The 22,106-nt window shown below is 46.2% G+C and overlaps 1 protein-coding gene and 1 long non-coding RNA gene across 2 annotated transcripts; both read left to right on the top strand.

Annotated features, from left to right (window-relative positions):
- The first annotated feature begins 665 nt into the window (after positions 1–665).
- LOC120679175 (protein WALLS ARE THIN 1-like) lies at positions 666–2,365 on the top strand. The gene is made up of 2 exons (XM_039960679.1): positions 666–1,587; positions 1,687–2,365. The coding sequence occupies exons 1-2, from the start codon at positions 793–795 to the stop codon at positions 2,044–2,046; spliced, it is 1,155 nt and encodes a 384-aa protein (XP_039816613.1). The 5' UTR covers positions 666–792; the 3' UTR covers positions 2,047–2,365.
- A 13,440-nt stretch (positions 2,366–15,805) lies between these two features.
- Positions 15,806–21,919, top strand: LOC120679004. The gene is made up of 3 exons (XR_005676923.1): positions 15,806–16,547; positions 17,002–17,124; positions 21,598–21,919. It is a non-coding gene; the product is annotated as an uncharacterized LOC120679004 (long non-coding RNA).
- Positions 21,920–22,106: the final 187 nt, after the last annotated feature.

The following is a 22,106-nucleotide window of genomic DNA, read 5'->3' as shown; positions in this document are numbered from 1 at the left end:
TTTGGAAATCTATAGGTGCCATGTTTCTATAAAATAGCCAGCCAAAGCACTTGTAGACTGTGCTAATGCCTTGAACCACTCATGCAAGCCGGGTAGATCCGGGAAGTGTAAGCACGGTACTTTTGGAGGAAAAAGGTCGACAAAGAAGGGAGGAGGAGGAAAAAGACCACTGTACCCCGGCCTCTATCTGGCCGCCATTGCACTCAAGTGGTATACTCGAGTTGTGTAGCTGAATCACTCACTCACTTTAGAATGTGGAACTACGACCACATGACAGCATGCATCAGCAGCGGCTGCGCCAGCAGTCATCATCATGTGGAGCTGGAGCAGGCAGTCAGTGGTGCGGTAAAGTTTCGATGCATCCCGTAACTTTGCTCCTAGCTAGGTCGTCGTAGGCTGTAGTAATAAATTTAAAAGAATGCCACTTTATTAGCTTTTTTTTTATTGAGGCAAAAAAATGCCCATTTAACTTGTCCGGCAGGTAAAAGGGGAAGTGCACGCACGACAAGCAGAAAAACAGTGACAGTTGGAGTGCCACGTCACTCTCATCAGCTGTCGCTGCGCCTGTGGGGCCCACATGCAGTGGCTAGTAACAGCACACATGCAGCAGTCGTAGCTGCTGCCCTGCCCTGCCCTGCCCTTGTTATATAGCTAGCTAGCGACCCCTTCCAAGCTCGATCGATCACTATATACGCCGCTATAGGTGCTGCTGGTATATAGCAGCTTCTTGATCTCATCATCTCCTCCTATCTAGGACGAAGCAGCAGCAAGCAAGCAAAGCAACGACGTACAATGGCGGATGCGGCGGAGGGTCGACGGGTGTGCGGCATGCCGGAGAAGGCGCAGCTCCATGTGGCGATGCTGGCGCTGCAGTTCGGGTACGCGGGGTTCCATGTGGTGTCGCGGCTGGCGCTCAACATGGGCATCAGCAAGCTCGTCTTCCCCGTGTACCGCAACATCATCGCGCTCTGCCTCCTCGTGCCCTTCGCCTACTTCCTCGAGAAGAAGGACAGGCCGCGGCTGACGCTCAGCTTCGCGGTCCAGTTCTTCCTGCTCGCGCTGTGCGGCATCACCGCGAACCAAGGGTTCTACCTCCTGGGCCTCGACAACACGTCCCCCACCTTCGCCTCCGCCATCCAGAACTCGGTGCCGGCCATCACCTTCGCCATGGCCGCCGCGCTGCGCATCGAGAAGGTCCGGCTGGACCGCCGCGACGGCGTGGCCAAGGTGGCGGGCACGCTGGCGTGCGTGGCGGGGGCCTCCGTCATCACGCTGTACAAGGGCCCCACCATCTTCGGGGGGCCCGAGGCCGCCTTGGGGCTGCTGGATGATAAGGCGGCGGCGCCCAATGATGTGAAGAACTGGACGCTGGGGTGCGTGTACCTGATCGGGCACTGCCTGTCGTGGTCGGGCTGGCTGGTGCTGCAGGCCCCCGTGCTGAAGAAGTACCCGGCGAGGCTGTCGGTCACCTCCTACACCTGCTTCTTCGGCGTCATCCAGTTCCTCATCATCGCCGCCTTCATGGAGAGGGACGCCGACGCATGGAAGTTCCACTCAGGATCCGAGCTCTTCACCATCCTATACGCAGTCAGTACTTAGCTTGCTTGTAAACTTTTTAGTATATATATATATATACTTAATTATCAGCTTAATTAATTAATTTGGTGTGTACGTACCTGCGTGCAGGGGTTCATCGCTTCTGGCGTGGCGTTCGCCGTGCAGATCTGGTGCATCGACCGCGGGGGCCCGGTGTTCGTGGCCGTGTACCAGCCCGTGCAGACGCTGGTGGTGGCCATCATGGCCTCCCTCACCCTCGGCGAGAAGTTCTACCTCGGAGGCATCATCGGCGCCGTGCTCATCATCGCCGGCCTCTACCTCGTGCTCTGGGGCAAGAGCCAGGAGAGGGCGCGCCTCGCCAGGGACAGGGACGCCGCCGTCATGCCGCCGCCAGCTGACGCCGCCGGCAGCATCATCCGGAGCGCCAAGCTGCCGTCCAGCACGACGCAGCCGCTCCTGCTGCCATGCTCCACCGCCGAAAACGTCTGATATGATGCAATGCTAGCTATCGACCCAGCATGCACCAGCAGTATTTCTATTAATTAATTAGTGGTTTTCTTTCTCATCTTATTGATCCATTCCACGCATGCATGCATATTAATTAAGAGATTTGGTGTGGCGAGCGAGCTGAGCAGACGATGTATGTATGTATGTATGCAGCACTAGTAGCTAGCTAGGATTATTAATTGTTTGGAGAACATGCATGCATATATATATATATATGTATATGCATGGTCGGTGTGTAAGTCAATATAATATATATATTGATTGGTGTGTTCTTGAACCGCCACGCTGCATTTGCACATTACCATGTATATTTGGGACTTGTTTGGTTACATATGGATTCATTCCGGGTCAGAAATGATTGAGAAATATAATAAAAGATAAGGTTTCATTCTGGGTCAAAGCTAATTGCAATAAAATAGGTTTATAATAGCTACATTAAAAGATCGGAAATCAAACCATGAGTCTATAGATATAGAGTTAATCCCGGTCTCTTATTGTACCAACTATGAGTCTATTTTGTTACAATTAGTTTTTTATCCGAAACTTGTTATATTTCTTATTGTTTTTATTATTCCTGGCTCAGAATGAATCCATGTCTAACCGAACAAGGGCTTAGATGGATTAAAGTAGTAAAGTTTGCTAAAACTTTTAAATCTTGATCAAAATTTAAACCCACCCCGTTAGCGATTATTTTTCATTTTTATATTTAAAAAATTTAAAATTTCAAAAATATATGGCGGTTTCAAAAAATTTCAAAACTATACCCCTGTCGCCCCCTGCTTGGGCGACAGGACCTAAATGTAAAAAAAATTTACATTTAGGTCCTGGCACCCGGGACACATTAAACAGCGTACTTGTAAAATCGATATAAAATCGTAGAAAAATCAGAAAAGTACAAACTCAACTGTTCTAGATTCTATGAAACAAGATCTACAACTTTTGTTATATAAAGTTTTTCATTTGATCAATGTATCTTGCTCTATTTTAAATACTAGTTTAATGCACTTTTATTTAAATCTCAAGATCCATCCTTTGGATGCAGTTCACCTTTGGCTAGAGTGTTGCATATGGTGAGCATAGGCTTGCACAAAATTGGTAGATCCAGAAAACATTTCTAAAATAAGTTTTTAAATTAAATCTTGCAATATGTCTAGTTTAAATGGGTTATTTATCTATGCTGCTATACTGAGTTTTAGAAGCCATAACTTTTACAGTACCATTATTTTATTTCCTAAGAGCTATAAAAAAAGTTTGGTAAATTTTAGATAAGCATAACTAGACCAAATGAATTATGACTAAGGTAAATGCACTAAATCAAGAAAAATAGTTCTTGTACCTAGAAAAATTTGAAATAATTCATTTGGTCTAGTTGTGCTTATCTAAAATTTACCAAACTTTTTTTTGTAGCTCTTAGGAAATAAAATAATGGTACTATAAAAGTTTTGGCTTCTAAAACTCAGTATAGCAGCATGGATAAATAACTCATTTAAACTAGACATATTGCAAGATTTAATTTAAAAACTTATTCTAGAAATGTTTTCTGGGCCTACCAATTTTGTACAAGCCTATGCTTACCATATGCAACACTCTGGTCAAAGATGACATGCATCCAAAGGATGGATCTTGATATTTAAATAAAAGTGCATTAAACTAGTATTTAAAATAGAGCAAGATACATTGATCAAATGAAAACTTTATATAACAAAAGTTGTAGATCTTGTTTCATAGAATCCAGAACAGTTGAGTTTGTATTTTTCCGATTTTTCTACGATTTTATATCTATTTTACAAGTTTGCTGTTTAATGCGTCCCGGGCGCCAGGACCTAAATGTAATTTTTTTTACATTTAGGTCCTGTCGCCCAGCCAGAGGGCGACAGGCCCCCTGTCGCCCAGACAAGGGGCGACAGTGGTATAGTTTTGAAATTTTTCGAAACCGCCATATATTTTTGAAATTTTAATTTTTTTTAAATACAAAAATGAAAAAAAAATCCCCCGTTAGGACTCCGTAGTGAAACCCGGCCGGAGCAGACGACGATGATGCATTATCCATAATAACCAACTTGGGCCACGAGCATGCTGATCCATTCATTGGAACGAGTAGGGGTGCTTTTGGGCTTTTGGCCCAAGAATTGTCCTGAATGAAATATGCGTGCGCGTATCCTAGAAGCCACCTTTTCAGTTCAGTGGTTTCCCAACCCTGAGAAAGATGATACGAGTACGGTGCCTGTCACTAGAATAAAGGATCTCCAAGATACACTATCCAGTTGCTGTAGTATTGGAGAAGTGTCTAAGCATGGACAGAATACAGATGCCATCTTGGTGATGAATTAAAGGTGGATACCCCTCTATTCCATCTGCCACATCTACCCGTTGTACGCTGCGAATTCACCAAGATAGAATTCCATTAGAGGATCCTTACAGTCTATTTGTATAATGCGATTTATTTTTCGAATACATTTAGTACACCATGCAAGCGATTTATAAAAATTAATCGCTTGCATGGTGTACTAAATGTAGTCGAAAAATAAATCGCAATATACAAATGGATTGTCAATCGCGAGACGAATCTAATGAGCCTAATTAGGACGTGTAAACATGCTTTAATGATGGATTAATTAGACTCATTAGATTCGTCTCGTAGTTTACAGACGAGATCTGTAATTTGTTTGTGATTAGTCTAAATTTAATACTTCAAATGTTGAAAATTTTCTTACAAAAATAAAAAATACAAAATGTAGACCTTAACCTAATATCCAGCCATCTAACAGTGTTTGAACAGGGAAGGGAAAAGCCAGGCAAGTGGCTGGCGCGTGCTCTATCAGGTCAAGTCAAGTCGTCCTAGGTTGTGTTTACACGGGGAAAAGGTGGGAGAAAAAGTAATATCGGTCATTGTAGCACACTGCAGTACTTTTCGTTTGTTTATGGTAAATATTGTCCTACCATGATCTAACTAGGATCAAAAGATTCGTCTCGCAACATACATCAAAACTATGCAATTAATTTTTTTATTTAACTGCATTTAGTACTCAATGCATGTATCATTTGCTATATTTAATGTTTCGATGTGATAGGAGATGTGATGGAAAATTTGAAAAATTTGTAAATTTTATGGGATCTAAACACACCCCTAGCCGCCCCCTACTATCATCTGGCCGTTAGCAGGACGTTGCATCATCTACAACGAATAAACATGGTAGGAACGTGTAACACCCCTGTGTTAATTGTGCTCGCTAATCACGGTTTATTTCGCTAATCGTGGACTCAAGTTCGTCGTTAGCGTTAATCGGATTCGCATAGTAATCTTTGTTTTAGCGATGTTCGATCTCGTTTTTGTCCTTGATCCGAGCCTCAAATCGATTTTCGCCCAAAACGAAAGTTGTAGATCTTTTCTTCCTCTACAACTTTTATTTTGGCCAAATTTCAAGTTTCTATATGGAAATTGGAGTTTCAACTAGTCAAACTCGAGCTAAAATCTTTCAAACGAGTGAACAGAGCAACTGCTCGGCACTGTGCACGCCCGCGCCCATACCGGCGACTGAACGCCGGCAAGCGACTCCACGCGTCATCTATCCCGACGATCCTCGTTGTCCGAGCACCGCTCTTATCGTCGCGCGCGCCCTCGAAGCTTCCAGTTCCCCATTCCCCTTCCTCACGCCGTGAACGGACCGAGCGAACCCTAGCTCATTGCGCCGGCCGTCGTTCGTCATCCCGCCGGCCAACCCTCGCCACCTCGCTTCGATTCGTCGCACCCCGAGCTGCGCAGCCTCGCCGTCCACCCACTCCGACCCCCCACGAGCGCGGCCGTGCCCAAACCCGGCCGAAATCGAGCTCAGACTGTCGCCCGCCATGGCTGTCTTCCCCGAGCTCCGCCCCTCTACGCCGAGCTTCCACCTCCGGCCGTTCCCCGCCCAAAACGAACCCTAGGTGAGCTCCACAGCCACCTCCTCTCGCTCCCCGAGCTTTTCCCCGCCGGAATCCGCGGCTGCCGCCGCCGAATCGCCGCCGCGCCGCCGCGGAACGCGCCGCCCGCCCCGCGCGCACGCCGCCTGCCCTCCCTGAGCCAGCTCGCGGGCCGCCGCTGTGCGCCCTAGGGCTGCCAGGACCCCCTGGCCGCGGTGCCGCCCGCCTCCGCCGCCGGTTGGCCGTGGCCCGGGCGGAACGGCCGCGCGCCGCCGCGCGCCCCGCCCCGCGCACGCCACCTCCGCCGCCCGCCCGCTGCGGAGCGTCCCCGCGCCGCCCTACGCGCCTCCCTGCCCCACCGCCCGCCCTGGCCTCGGCTCCGCCGAGCCACGCCGCCGGCAGGCCGCCGCCGGCGGGAGCCAGGGCCGCTGCGGCCCGCCTAGCCGCGCGCCGGCCGGCCGACCGCCCGTGCGGCGCAAAACAGAGGAGTGGGGGGCGGGCTGGGTCCCTGGCAAGTGGGGCCCAGCTGTCAGCCCCCTCTCTTTTATGTTATCTTTCAATTATTTCGGCTGGTAATTCTAAATTGCCTAGAAATTCACAAAAAAATACGAAAAATGCCAAACAAATTTTGTTAGGTTTCTAAAATCAAGACCTTCTGTAGAAAAATACTCATGCATGAAAAATATCACTTTTGCCCCTGTTTAAATTATGTTTTGTGTTTAAACTAGTTTATTTAATACCGGTTGTTCCGTTGCTCTAAAAATTATGAAATTTATTTAGTAGATTAATCTTTGAATGTGTAGTCCACTGAAAAAGTTTCAGGTGCTTAGCCTGTGTACATTTTTGTGGATCTATTAGTGTTTGATTTCTTTTCTAGGGTTAAAATAAATACTTTCTGTCGTCAATAATTGTTGGAAAATTTATGTGGCATGCTTATCAAAATCATGTTATTTTGGTAACTTCTTGTGGCTTGATCATATCTGCATGTCGAGTCCTTGCTTTTATTTGGCTCCTAGCTACACTTTTCTTTTATAAGTGTGGTTATTTGATTATTGTTTCATGCATGTGTAACCTCAACAAAACAAACTCCTGTCTTACTCCGTGCTGCCCTAAGCAAACTTAGTAGTTGATGTTTTGAAGGAAACACTTCAGGCTAAAAGGAATTAGCAACCGAAACCCATCTCAGCACTACACCATTCCGTTGGACTGTAGTTTTGAAAGTGTGGTTTATCGGTTTTGTTTATAACTCTAGTTGCGCGTGCTGCATTGCATTGTACCTTTTTGTGAATCTTATGCATGGCATATTTTTTCCCTCGTGTAGCCGCTGACACCGAAGTCGCCTACGAGCTGGTTGCCGAGCCGATTCAGGAGCCGCAAGCGGGAGAACAGCAAGAGGACGCAGTCGAGCACGCACCTGAAGAAATCGCTAACCCCGCTGACTTGCAAGGCAAGCCCCGGAGCATATCCCTTATTTTAATTACTCCATGTTATATTTAAATTATTGTGCATTTACGTTTAAGGAATTGATTGGAACCATAGAGGCATAATCTTGATACCCAGTGTCCTTACTAGTGTAGGTATCTCTAGCACTGCTAGGCTTAAGTAAACTCGGTAGAAGACGGGTGATTTCCTGTCACCCGCGAGATATAGGGTTGTTACTTCAGGCAGTGTTGTCAGGAATAAGGCAATGAGAAGGAAATTGGAGACCGGGCGGAGGGAAAGTTGGGCATGATATTTGGGTAAAGAAAGTTGAGTCTCCGCCTGTGTCGATTGAGGACCGTTCCGTTGTTGGCCCTTTGACTGAGGATTGAACAGTACTAACCACATACCGGAAGTAGGAGGTAGTCGAAACCGGTAAGCTGTGTACCACATTACAGCGGTGATTTGAATTCCGCCATGCTACGCTGGGCGTGGGAGTTGGCGGGTGTTGGATAGGATGCCGCCTCCGGGTTCTCCGGGAGTTCACTGCGAGGGGCCCATCACCTGGGTTTTAGCAGGCGTAGTTCAGATGCCGTGGTAATGTGGAAACAGTTGACGCACATGGCCCGACTGGGCTTGCATGTGTCGTGTGAGTTAGGTCCACCTTGCAAGGTTAAATCGGATCGATTCGCCGTGACTCGCGGATATGAGAGCCTTGGTCAATGCGTCGCATCGTAGTAAGGATTGAAAGGGCAGAAAAAGAAAAGTTGGACTTTTGTTGATATTCTTGAAAAGATAATATGATTAACCATGTGTGCTCTAAAGAATTAGGTAAACCTAGTTTCTAGCTATCATCACAATTGGAGCTAAAATATTGAAAGTAAGGATCCAGTTTTAGTAGCTTTTCAGCAAAATAACCCAGAGCCAAAGAGCTGTGCATGTCTAGGTAATGGGCTAAGTATACCCATAGACGGGTAAGCCTTGCTGAGTATTAGAATACTCAGGGTTTGGTTGTAACCCTTCCGAGCAGGTTGTATTCCGGAAGACTTCAAGGAAATTAGTGCGTCCTGGAGTGGTCAGCCTCTTCCTCCAGGTTGGACGGTCGAGTGGGTTCCGTCTCCTCCGTGAAGTGAAGGCAGGTGAGCCTCACATCAGTGGGCAAGATGTGAAGCTCGTCTTTTGCCATCGACGTTATCTACCGTACGGTATTTTGAAGTTTGTTTCAAACTGTTTGTATTTTCCGCTGCGTTTGAACTCTGTATTCGAAAGGTAGCTCTGGCTTGTAAAGCTTTATTGTAAATTAATTTGGAGACTTTTATTTTAACTCTGGCTGTAAGTTAAGTTTGGAAACTTTTGTTGCTTGTAATCACCTGTGCTCGTCTTTTGGCGAGAGTTCCTGTGCAACCGATCCTGGTTAAAGCAGGCAGTCTGAGTGTACTGGTGAAGTGCATTATTGGAGGATTAAGTTAAATGGTTAATTAGTGCACTTGATCGGTATTATTTGGACTGTCCTGTGACAGAACGCAAGATATGATTGCCTAGGAATCTAGCTGGGTAACAGCTATTGTATTATATTCCTACACTCATTGACCAGTATTTGCCTCCAGTTGCAAGCGGAGCGTGTTGCGGCTGCAGTGTTTATATTTAGGCCTTATTTAGATGCGAAAAGTTCTGGATGTAAAATATTATAGCATTTTTGTTTGTATTGGTAATTATTATTCCGCCAAACGTTAACTAGACTCAAAAGATTCGTCTCGCAAAATATAGTCAAACTGTATATTTAGTTATTTTGTTTAGCTACATTTAATACTTTATGCATGCATTTAAATATTCGATGTGATGGGGAATTTTGTAAATTTTTGGAATTTTGAGTGCATTTAAACAAAGCCTTAGTTCATGAAAATTTTTAGGTTTGGTACTGTAGCACTTTCGTTGTTATTTGGTAATTAAAGTCCAATTATGGACTAATTAACCTTAAAAGATTCATCTCGTCATTTTCAGTTAAATTGTGTAATTAGTAATTTTTTTGACTGCATTTAATGTTCTATGCATGTGTCCGAAGATTCGATGTGACGGGTACTGTATGAAACTTTTTAGAACTAAACAGGGCCTTAGTTGGTGAAAAAGTTTAGTTTTTGATACTGTAGCACATTTCGTTATTACTTGACAAATAATGTCTAATTATAGACTAATTAGACTTAAAAGATTCAGCTCATGCTAATCAGTTAGACTGTGTAATAGTAATTTTTTCAAATGCATGTGTCTAAAGATTCGATGTGATAGATACTAATGGGGGTATAAACCCAGGGTCCCTAACGGGCCCGCCTTAAGCATTGACGGCCCAACATCGTGTGGGGCACATTTCGGAGCGGCCCGCAAACTGGTACGGACGATTGCCATCCTTCAGCGCCCGGTCCGTCCAGGAAATCGGCCCTCCAGGGACACGTGGAGGCCTTCCGACCTGGGACTCTCTGGGTCAGCGCCGTACGGAACAACTCGGGCCATGCGCTCCAAGAACGCCGCCCCGTACAACAGGCGTGCTAGTCAAGTCAGGCCCCGTACGACTTCACATGTTACCCACTCCCTCTGTACGCCACGCCTGTGTAGTCCACAGGACTCCCTGACAGGGGAATAGTGTGGGCCGTGCGGCTAGCACGTCGCATCGGATGGGAGACGGGAGAGAGCGTCAACGAGCTCCATCCCGCATATCGTAATGATGGCTTCCTCTGGACACCACTCTATTATGCCTGTGACTGTGACAGGGCAGCACCGCCTGACCGAGGTAGGGCACCCCTCAATGGATGTGCCGTCCTTCGGGCAGAAGCCACGTAGGGAAGGATGCACGACAGCGCTACGGACGGAGGAGCCGGTACGGGCGGACAGGAAAGGAGACGACCGCCGAGCGACCGAGCGAGTGGCAAGGCCACCACGACTGACCAGGGACGGGACAACAGCTTGACAACCCGTCGCCTAAGAAAACCAATCTGACACAAGCCTCTCCACTCCCGACCGACCGGGCAGAGCCCGCCGACTGATAAAGATGAAGGACTCTAGGGCGGAACCAAGACACCTCGATAGATATATGTAAACAGGGGGCCCCACCTTGAACTATAAAAAGGGAAGGCCCCCCACGTAGGAGAGGGTTTGACTCCGAGAGATTCCAGCTCGAGAGAATATACGCTTGAAGGCTTGTAAGCTCCCCTCTGAACTTTGAGCACCTGGGCTCGAGCAAGAGAACCACCTTACCACCCCCATACTGGGCGTAGGGCATTTTCCGGCCCGGACCAGTCTAAATTCTCGAGTCATTGTGTGCTAGACCATATTCGATCCAACGCATGACACACTAGCAATCGAATAGATTGATAGTTGGCCATTTCCGGAGCCCACAGGTACTTGTGGCAGAACCGCCCGACATAAACCGGCTTAAGTGCGCTAACCATCGCTGCAAATGCATTTAGGTTTAACTCACACAACAGACGGAGTACATCGAAGGTCTGTCGGGTAAATTCCCGATAAAACCACTTAAACCTGGATCGAACAAAGCAGCATAACTCACGCGAAGGCGAGTCCAGAGATTACAACACCTCACAGTATTACACCACAGAGTTTAACATAAAAGTAGCATTACAAACCAAGCTTCAAATTTACAAAGTACTTTTCAAAGCCAACATATAAAAAGTTCAGCAGAGGCCTTTATTTTAGCGGAAAGTAAACACGAGAACTAACGACGATATTGGTGTCACGATGAAGCCCGATTCATGACATCACTCGTTCTTGTTATCGGTGGCCGGGGACGGATCCCACTCCACGGACCAACCAAGCGGGAGAGTACAGGGCCAGGTCAGACTGGCAAACATATCCTCCAAAGTATCTCCTGGAACAAAAAAAGAGCCACAAGCAAGGCTGAGTATTCTAATACTCAGCAAGGCTTTTGGCTTGAGGGGTTTGTTTTGCCGAAAAGCAGTAAAGAGTAGATCCTTAATTGCAGGTTATAGCCTTCAGGTTCTAGTTCAATTACCCATTCTAGGTGAGCATCTATCCAATAGCATGCATGGTGAAAAAAATATCTTTTGTTATCCAATCAACCATGTTCATCATCCTCATCTTTCACTTCTTACTCTATGTGGCAAAAGGGTTAAGCAGTCCCAAACCGTGAGAAGCGGACGATTCGAATCGAATTTGTTAACCTGGCCAGACAGGCCTAAACACACGTCACGTGGATACTCACAGAGTCACACGTGCAACTTTTCCCTTCAATTCTCGCCTCACGGAACAGGCCCACTGCCCTCAAGTACAGCAGTACGACGACTCTGTACTCGCCATTAGCTAGATGTGAACGAGTTCAAGACGGTGGGAAGGTATGTTCCGGCTGCGGTTCAATCCAGTACTTAAGCTTACCGATTACCATATTCTCGGCATGTGATTAGTACGTTCAAACGCTTAACCACCACTACCACACACTGCGGCCTTATCACTTTTCACTAAACAGACGGGGCATCCCGAGTATCACGACCCCGCCCGTAGACCTTATAGTTGTAGCAGGTAGTAAACATCCAACTCCTATAATTCTCGCGAGTGACAGGAAATCACTCGACTTCTACCGAACCATTAGCATAGCCAACTATCGTCCTACACATACTAGTATTCAAGCATAGATACCTAGGATCATGCAACTAAGGTTTCAGTCAAATCCTGTAACTTAAATGCACAAGTAGATAGGAACAATAATAATTTGCATAATTTAAAATAGAAGGACATGCTCCGGGGCTTGCCTTCCTGGGCGTAACTAGTTCTGGGCTCTTCCGAAATCGGGTTCGGGCCTTCAGTAGTTTCAGTTAGATTCACCCAAGCTTCACGCTGCTCACTCTCGAACTCGGGCACCAGCTCGTATGTTCCGTCAGCAAGAGTAGTCGAATCTATATGAAATGCACATGTATGAGTTGTGTGACGATAACAACTTATAACTTGCTTCACTATAAAGTTGTAATTCGAACAAAACCCGAAGTTCAAGAGTGAAACACTTCCATTCATATTTTACTGGGCAATTGTTTATAGAGTAGTAACTCAACATATCTAACTACACAAGACCTCATGATCAACAGCACAAGAAAACTATACTAACTTCCTAAACAAGTGGGAGCAGCTTCCTATAGCAATTAAATCATGGTTTAATAATAAATCAACAACTCAGCACACATATATTATTAAAATCAACAAAAATTACATCAAACAGAAGGTAAACAGAACTAGCTATCCTGCAAAATTCATCCCAAAACTTGTAGCCAAATAACTAGAACAATTCATGTAATCAGACAACTCCTAGAATAAGATTGAATTATACCGGTTAGACCAGAGTATAAAACAATCTTAAACTTTAACAGTAGGTCTAAAAAGGAATGAATTAGCTACTGTGAATTTTTCATGATTTTATGTACAAATAACTAATTCTGAGAAAATAAATAAAACAGACATCATATTTACAAGATTCATTTTTAGCTCCTATTATATTAATGAACTGAGGCTCAAACTCCATGGAAAAGATAAACTATTCAAAAATAACACCCAGAAATATTTTCATGATTTATCATCAACATAAACTATTTATCATAATTAAAGCCTACTAAATAAGGATTAAATAAAAGAAATAGATACACAAATCTAAAATTAAAGAAACTTGGACAGTGGTGATCATCTAGTATTATAAGCACACAGAAAAAGTTTCATACACATATATATAACAGAACATCCAGAAAATAAAAAGTAGATTAATCTACTAGATCTAGCCAAGACTAGGGTTTCATCTAGTTAAAAGTATTAACTGGTGCTCAAATTTTTACACAAAGCTAATCATGGCATGAAGTAGCTACCCACCAAAAATAACCCTTAGATAGTGAGTAGAACTCATAGAATAATTATGGTCTATGAAATCTAATCTTTTTCCTAGATTAAAATATAGACAGAAAATAAATATGTGCATGCAATGAAAGTTGTAGATCTTGCTGCAAGGATTCCAGAACATTTGGAACTGCATTTTTCCGATTTTTCTACAAATTTCTAGAAATTTTCAAAGTTTGCTGTTTTGGGAAACAAAAGAAAAAGAAAGAACTTTTTACACAGAGGCCCCTGGAAGAAGTTATCTTCTCATGAATAGGCCCATGGCCGGACATCAGAGCAGGGGAGGCGGCGGGCGGCCAGATTCCGGCGCCTGCGGCGGCCGGCGGCGAGGGGGAACATGGGGAAAAGCTAGAGAGCGGCGAGAGGAACCTAGGGGTGGCCTTGGTTGGGCGCGGGGCGGCCTGAGGAGACTCCTCCGCGGAGCAGAGGCTCCGGCGGCGGCAGTTGGAGGCGGCGGCGGCGGTCCGGCAAGCTTGGGCGGCGGCGGTTGGGTCGGGGAGCACCAGCGGCGGCCAAGGAAGCTAGCTACGCGGTCATTTGGGTGCGAGGAAGGGTGGAGGAGGGAGCTCCACGGGAGACCGGCGAGCGGCGGCGCTGGCCGTTCTCGGCAAAGGGGCGCGCGGGACTCGGCTCTCGGGCTCAGGGGCGACGAAGAGAAGGTCGGGGACGTCTCTGAGCATCCCGGGGAGGGTCTGGGCGAGTCAAGACGAGGGGGAGGGCGAGGTGTGGTCGGCCGGGTCGTCACGGCGTCGCCGTGGCGGTTCGGCGGCCATCCTCGACGAGCGCGCCGTGGATTGCGACGCGTGGCGAGGCCGAGAACCTACAGGAGAAGCCGAGGGTGGAGCGGACTGGGGGCGCGGCGAGGGAGCGGCGCGTGGCCGGGAAACGGCGCGCGGCCGTCGGCTCTGCTCGGCCGGGCAGGAACAGGGGAGGGGAGGGGAGAGAAGAGAGAGAGAGAGTTGATTGATTCAAATTCGAATTTTTGCTCAAACATTTCTTTTAAAACATGGAAAACTCTGAATACGAAAGTTGTAGAGAATTTAAAAATCTACAACTTTTATTTCAAGAAAATGTTTAACCGAGTAAAGGTTTAAAAGTTATTTTAAATTTCCGAAAATTATAATTCAAACAACTTATCATTTCATGTGATTTTTACCCTTTGCACCCCTAGAGTTCAACTGGACAATTACAAATCTTTTCATGGTGAACACGTCTATTCATTTACATCAGCCTACTTGCTTTGGTTTGAAAGTTATTTGAAGTTCCTGACCTATGCACAAATACACATATACACGCATACATACTCATGCATTTGCTTCGATGTTTCTTGGTTAAGGTACAAGATTTGGTGCTAAAGACCCTGGTTTAGCTAATGAAACACCTGGGGTGTTACAGTACTGTGCAAAAAAAATTTAAAACTAAAAAGGGCAGCTGAGAAAGGTGATCCATCCCCTGAAGAGATCGGCAGCATGGATTTGGCTTATTATCAAATTTTGATTTATTACCGTACACGTTTTCTTTTACTTATCACAGCCATGGTTCCCCTAACCGTCGGTAACCGGTCCGGACCGGTTCCGGTTTGATCCGGTATAAACCGGTCCAAATTCAAAATTTAAATTTGAATTCAAAAAAAATGAAAAATTCTTAAAAAATTCCTAAAAATACTTAAAGATGCGACAAATTTAATGGTGTCAAATTTTATCAAAAATTCGTTCATTTATTATAGTTTGCGGGGATTTAAAGTTAAACAAAAAAACGTGCATACAAAAGTATACAAATACAATGTAAAAGTAGTACAAAAGAGGGTTGGAGGGTTCATTTAGACTAAAATATGTTATACAAACATTTATTTAGTATACTTTGCGGGCATTTGAATTTAAACCAAAAAAGAAAAAAAATTGAATTTGACTGGTTAACAGTCAAACCGGCCGGTATACCGGTCAAACCGGCCGGTAAACCGGTCTAACCGGCCGGTATACCGGTACGAACCGGTTGAAAGGGGAAGTTTGAATTTAAATTTGAATTTGTCCGGTTCCGACCGGTAACCGGCCAAACCGGTCCGGTATACCGGAACCGGAGGCCGGCGGTTACCGGTTAGCGGTCGGTAAGTTGAACCCTGATCACAGCTCAATATGAGTCCGAACCCCAAGTCTACATTTGCAGCTGCCACCAGGCCTCGATATCCGTCAGCTTGATAAAAATCTATTGCCCTCCGCTCCTCCCCCCGCATCCCACGGGAAAAAGGCGACGCGTGGCGTGGAGCCGTCGTTTTGGAAATTTTGCAAATAAACCCCCATTCTTTCTAACAATCTCAACCAAACCCAGATTGTCCCTACCCACATTCAAAAATTTACTTACTAGACCCTTATTTTGACATAAAGAACAGGAAATTCGAGAATCCTGTCGTTTTTATGAAAACCCCCCGCAAGGCATTTTTGCAGTACACCCCTCCCGCCACCCCGAACCCTAACCCCTCTCCCTTCCCGGCTCCCGCCGCCCTCTCCCTCCCTCTCTCCTTCCCCGCCGCCGTCATCTCTCTCCCTCCCTGCCACCGCCGCCGCCTCCCCTTCTCCCTCTCCGATAGCCTCCGTCGCCCCTCCCTGCTGGTGCTCCTCCGGCTCTTCTCCTTAGCCGCCGCCCGCTCCCGCGGGTGAGCTCCGCCGCCTCCGTAGGCGCGCGAGCGCGAGATCCACCATCCCCGTCGTGCATCTGAGATCCATGGCGGCCCCCCTGCGCTTCCTCCCCGGCTCCGACTCCTCCGCCTCGACCGGCCAAGGCTCAGCTCGACCTCCCTCCATGTCGCCAACTCCCCGATGCTGCCGCCCGCTTCACGGAATCCAAATCCGCCCACTCCTGCTCTCCTCCTGGCCCCCGGCCTGCCCCTCCGCGACCCGCCGTGGTGGGGCCGCCGAGCGTGCTCGCTCCTCCCGGCCGTCCGCGCGCGGGCGCCGCTGGTGCAACGCATCGATAACCTGGTGTCCATGGACATTGCGGCCAATGCGCTCCTCACGGCGGGGGCATCCCCGGCCATGGTGCACTCCCTCCGCTAGGTGCCCGACTTCACCCGCGCTGCGACGCCGTGTACGTCAATGTCGGCATGCTCTCCGAGGATAGGATCCCCTCTAAGCGCGCCGTGGCCTCGGTCGGCCAGCCATGGGTGCTCGACCCCGTGGCCGCCGCCGCTTCCGGGTAATGGATGGAGGTGTACCCCCGACGGCGTCGTAGGGAGGACATGCATGCTCATCTGTTGCACCTGCAAGTTCCCCATGGTTAGAGTGCTGATACTCACTCGTCATTCACTCCCTGCTCCTCCAATCTTCGATTCTTTATCTGCACCACTTCATTCCTGCATTTTAATTCCTCTTGATATGATTTGGATTTGGGTATCTCTGGTTTCAAGAAAACGGAATGCAGATTCAGTACCAGTCTTGATTGGATTTGTATGAGCAAAGCGGCGTTGGAATTACTACATTCCCATGCTTTTACTTCTGTTGTTGATAGTCCGACTGCTCGTTTTGTTTCGGTTTTCAGAATCCATCTGATTATTTTGATCATGAGCATGCCGTAACCATGTTGAGTTAACCGATTGCAAATTTCTTTCTTTATCTCTCTTGCTGCTCGATCGGGAATGGGAGGGACAACATGTCCTCAATGGTATATCTGTACAAGAATGATAGCTGATTTCAACAAACTAATCAAATAACTATGCTCATCTTTCTGCAGAACAAAGAATCCTTGCCATTAATCAAAATGTGTAACTATCTAAAGCTCAGAAGGCACTTTGTTTTGATGATAGAAGGAAAACAGAGACGAAGAAGAGAAAATGAACTACTGTGCTTAGCTAAGGTAACCATGTTATCTGAAAAGGTGAATTTTCTTTTTCCTAAAGCAGTAGCCTTTTCAAGCAAAAATACCATGCATTTGATACTTAATGAATTCTATGGGTCGACTCTTAATTTTGAGGTATAATAGATAATTTGTAGGGCACAAAGTTAGTGCTATACGCAGTTGTGCTCAATAACTGTGTTTTGCATGTCACAGAGGCATAAAAGATTGATATATCAAAGAAACAGTGTAAAAAAAACTGAGATGACCAGTGGATTTTAATTGCTTACTGGGTTTCAATTTCTTTTTACAATTTCACCAATCATTTTTCATCTTCTTTTTCTTTTCTACTATTAACTTTAACTGGTGCTTTGTTTAGGTGGTTAGCTATATATATATGGACAGAGCTCGCTGCTTCAGCTTACCTAAGTAGATTGACCACCACCAACAACAACAACAACATAGACTTTTTTCCCAAGCAAGTTGGGGTAGGCTAGAGATGAAACCCGAAAGAAAAAGGTTCAAGGTTCAGGCACATTGACAGCTAGTCTCCAAGCGCTCCTATCCAAAGCTATCTTTTTAGAGATATTCCAATCCTTAAGGTCTCTCTTAACCGACTCATCCCATGTCAGTTTAGGTCTACCTCTACCCCTCTTTACATTATCGACCCGCTCAAGAACCCCATTACGCACCGGCGCCTCAGGAGGCCTTCGTTGGACATGTCCAAACCATCTCAGCCGATGCTGGGTAAGTTTCTCCTCAATTGGTGCCACCCCGACCCTATCCCGAATAACTTCGTTCCGGACTCTATCCCTTCTTGTGTGCCCGCAAAACCATCGCAACATCCGCATCTCTGCTACACTCAGTTGCTGGACATGTCGCCTTTTTGTCGGCCAACATTCAGCACCGTATAACATCGCCGGACAAATTGTTGTCCTATAGAATTTGCCTTTTAGCTTTTGTGGCACCCTCTTGTCACAAAGGATGCCAGAAGCTTGCCGCCATTTCAACCAGCCAGCTGAAATTCTATGCATAACATCTTCATCAATGTCGACATCCTTTTATTGCACCGATCCTAAATACCGAAAAGTACCCTTCTGGACCACCACTTGCCCATCTAGACTAACGTCTCCCCCCTCATGTCTAGTCGACCTGAAATCGCACATCATGTACTCGGTCTTGGTCCTACTAAGTCTGAACCCTTTCGACTCTAATGTGCATCTCCACAGCTTTAACTTCCTATTAACCACTGCCCTACTCTCGTCAACTGCACCACATCATCAGCAAAAAGCATACACCAAGGGATCTCACCTTGTATATCCCTTGTGACCTCATCCATTACTAAAGCAAATAAATAAGGGCTCAATGCTGACCCCTGGTGTAGGCCTATGTTAATAGGAAAGTCAGTGGTGTTGCCATCACATGTCCGGACAAACGTCGTCGCATCCTTGTACATATCCTTAATGAGGGTAATGTACTTAGTTGGGACTTTGTGCTTCTCCAAGGCCCGCCACATGACATTTCTCGGTACTTTGTCATATGCCTTCTCAAGGTCAATGAAGACCATGTGCAAGTCCTTCTTCTGCTCCCTATACCTCTTCATCAATTGTCGTATTAAGAAAATCGCCTCCATGGTTGACCTTCCAGGCATGAACCCAAATTGGTTTTGGGTCACACTTGTCACTCTTCTTAGGCGATGCTCGATAACCCTCTCCCAAAGCTTCATCGTATGGCTCATCACCTTAATCCCATGGTAGTTAGTACAACTTTGAACATCGCCCTTGTTTTTGAAGATAGGTACTAATATACTTCTCCTCCATTCTTCCGGCATCTTGTTTGACCGAAAAATAAGATTAAAAAGCTTAGTTAACCATACTATTGCTCTATCTCCTAGGCATCTCCACACCTCAATGGGGATACCATCAGGGCCCATCGCTTTACCTCCCATCATCCTCTTCAAAGCCTCCCCGATCTCTACCTCCTGAATTCTCCTCACAAAACGTCTGTTGGTTTCGTCAAAATAGTCATCTAACTCAAGGGTAGGGCCCTCACTCTCCCCATTAAACAACTTGTCGAAGTACTCTCTCTCCATCTATCCATGATCTCTTCATCCTTCACTAGCAGTCGATCTGTCCCATCCTTAATGCATTTGATTTGGTTGATGTCCCTTGTCTTTCGCTCGCGGATCCTAGCCATCCTATAAATGTCCTTCTCCCCTTCTTTCGTGCCTAGCCACTAATACAGGTCATCAAACGCCTTACCTTTTGCTACACTCACAGCTCGCTTTGCAACCCTCTTCGCTAATTTACAGCCCTCGATGTTGGCTGCACTCTTGTCAAGGTGGAGGCGCTTGAAACACTCCTTCTCTTTAATAGCCCTTTGCACCACGTTGTTCCACCACTAGGTGTCTTTCCCCACCTATTTGCCTCCCCTAATCACGCCAAACACCTCTGAGGCCACCTTCCGAACACATGTTGCCATCTTTAGCCACATGTCATCTGCGTCTTCTCCTTCTTCCCAAGGCCCCTCACCTAGCATCCTTTCCTTAAACGCTTGTGCCGCTTCCCCTTTAAGCTTCCACCACTTTGTTCTCGCAATCTTGGCACGTTTGTCCCGGTGGACACGTACCCAAAGACGAAAGTCTGCCACCACAAGCTTGTGTTGAGGGACAACACACTCCCCAGGTATCACCTTACAATCTAAGCAATCACGTCTATCCTCCCTCCTAGCAAGGATAAAGTCGATCTGGCTCGAGTGTTGTCCACTACGAAACGTCACAAGATGGAATTCCCTCTTCTTAAACACAGTATTCGCTGTCAACAAGTCGTAGGCTAGTGCGAAGTTCAACACATCCTCCCCCTCTTGACTCCTACTACCTTACCCAAAACCCCGTGCACTCACTCGAACCCTACATTAGTCGCACCCACATGGCCGTTGAGATCTCCTCCTATGAAAAGTTTCTCGCTGGTAGGCACGGTACTAACCATGCTATCTAGATCTTCCCAGAACTGCATCTTGGTGCTCTCACTAAGGCCTACCTGAGGGGCATAGGCACTGATCACATTCAAAATCGAATCTCCAACTACCAACCGGATTAGGATAATCCGGTCGCCTTGCCTTCTAACCTCTACGACTCCATCCTCAAGGCTCCTATAAATCAAGATGCCTACACCATTCCTACCCGGAGTTGCTCCCGTGTACCAAAGCTTGAAGCCAGTATCCTCAACCTCCTTCGTCTTCTGGCCCTTCCATTTAGTCTCCTGAACGCATAGAATATTTACACGCCTCCTAATTGCTGCATCAACTAGCTCTCGCAACTTACCCGTTAGGGACCCTACGTTCCAACTACCTACACGAATCCTAGTTGGCTCGTCTAGCTTCCTTACCCTTCCCACCCGTCGAGGGAAGTGCGAAGACCCTTGCTCATTTTTCACTACACCCGGGCGTAGATGTAGCACGCCATTCAGGTGATGACCCGACCCTTGCTCACTTATCATCGTACCCAGTTCACGATACGACGCGCCCTTGGGGGGATGGCGACCCGGTCCTTGCCCATTTATCACCACACCCAGATTCCGATGTAGCGCGTCGCTAAGAGGGTTACGCCCCAACGAGTTTCTTGTGGGTTTCAAATCCATTAGAGTGGCTATTTTTTATGCTGGTTTGTCAAAACCTAACGCAACCCTCCTCCTTTACCCGGGCTTAGGACCGGCTATGCTGAGACGACTCAGGAGAGAGAGAGTCTTCCAGTCAGCATAGGCGGAGTTACCTAAGTAGATTGACCGTGACCACAAAACCTAACTTTAATCCTAAGAGCTCCTACACAATGTAAAAACGAGATACAGTTTTCTGGACCATCTTTTGTTACATGCACAGCCTGTGCTTTGCCTTTTTGTATTTGATCAGGTTTGCTCAATGTTCCTACCACGTATCACCTCTACTATTTATTATCTGTACCTTGGTTCTATCTCAATGGACAGAATAAAATTGGTGTTAATCAAATACATGCAGCCTGTGCTTTGCCTTTGTGTATTTGATCAGGTTTGCTCGATGTTCCTACCACGTATCGACTATACTATTTATTGTCTGGACCTTGGTTCTATCTCAATGGACAGAATAAAATTGGTGTTAATAAAATACATGCTATATCAACCGCTGCTACATTAGATACATAATGCAAGCATAATGGATGTATTTGAAAATTCGGAGCTAAGCTGATCAACCTTTCTCAAGAGTTGAAAAGCTTCAGTTGCATGATACATCATGATTAGCAGTGTTTCATGTTTGATTTTGCTAGGATTGTAATGTGTGAAAAAGTCATTAGAAATCTTAAAAGCTTCGACGTAGAGGTTCCAAGATATTACAGAGTTTTTTTTCTCTCTGAATTTATGCATTCTAGATCCCTTTCTCAAAGTAATAAAACAAATTATGTAAAGGATCCAAAGACCTGTCCAATGAAATTTCATATACTTAATTTGCTCCTTTTGATAACAGCTTATATATGGGTGTTTTAGATGACCCGAAGTATTCTTCCAAGAAAGACTGCAGGAGTGCTAGCATGAGTTTTGGATCAATTCGCATGAATGAAGGCTTCAGAAATACCTTAGTTAGGACAAAAAGGACATGGAATTTATTTTCATTTGTTATTCGTTTATGCTTGAATGAGGTGAAATCTTAGTGAGGGATTGTACCTTCGTTTTGAGGTTTGGTTTACTTTACTACTATTCTGAGATGTCTGTTCGTCAAATGGTGATAACGATGGTAGCCTGTTTACCTTCTGACAATAAAGGATGAAAAATCTATATTATCTTAAATATTTTGATTGTTGAAATGGTAGGGCGCGCGATAATGTTCTAGTGCTCTGTAAAGCTGCTGGAGGTGCTGCTGCCACTTGGTGCTGCTGAAATGGTAAGGCGCAGCGCCAAATGTTCTAGTGCCCTGTAAAGCTGCTGGAGGTGCTGCTGCCACTTGTTGCTGCAGTTAGACTGGAGCTTATTTCATTT

The sequence above is a fragment of the Panicum virgatum genome, chromosome 6N (genome assembly GCF_016808335.1).
Source record: "Panicum virgatum strain AP13 chromosome 6N, P.virgatum_v5, whole genome shotgun sequence".
NCBI lineage: Eukaryota > Viridiplantae > Streptophyta > Magnoliopsida > Poales > Poaceae > Panicum > Panicum virgatum.
This window is presented reverse-complemented; position numbering and strand designations above follow the sequence as displayed.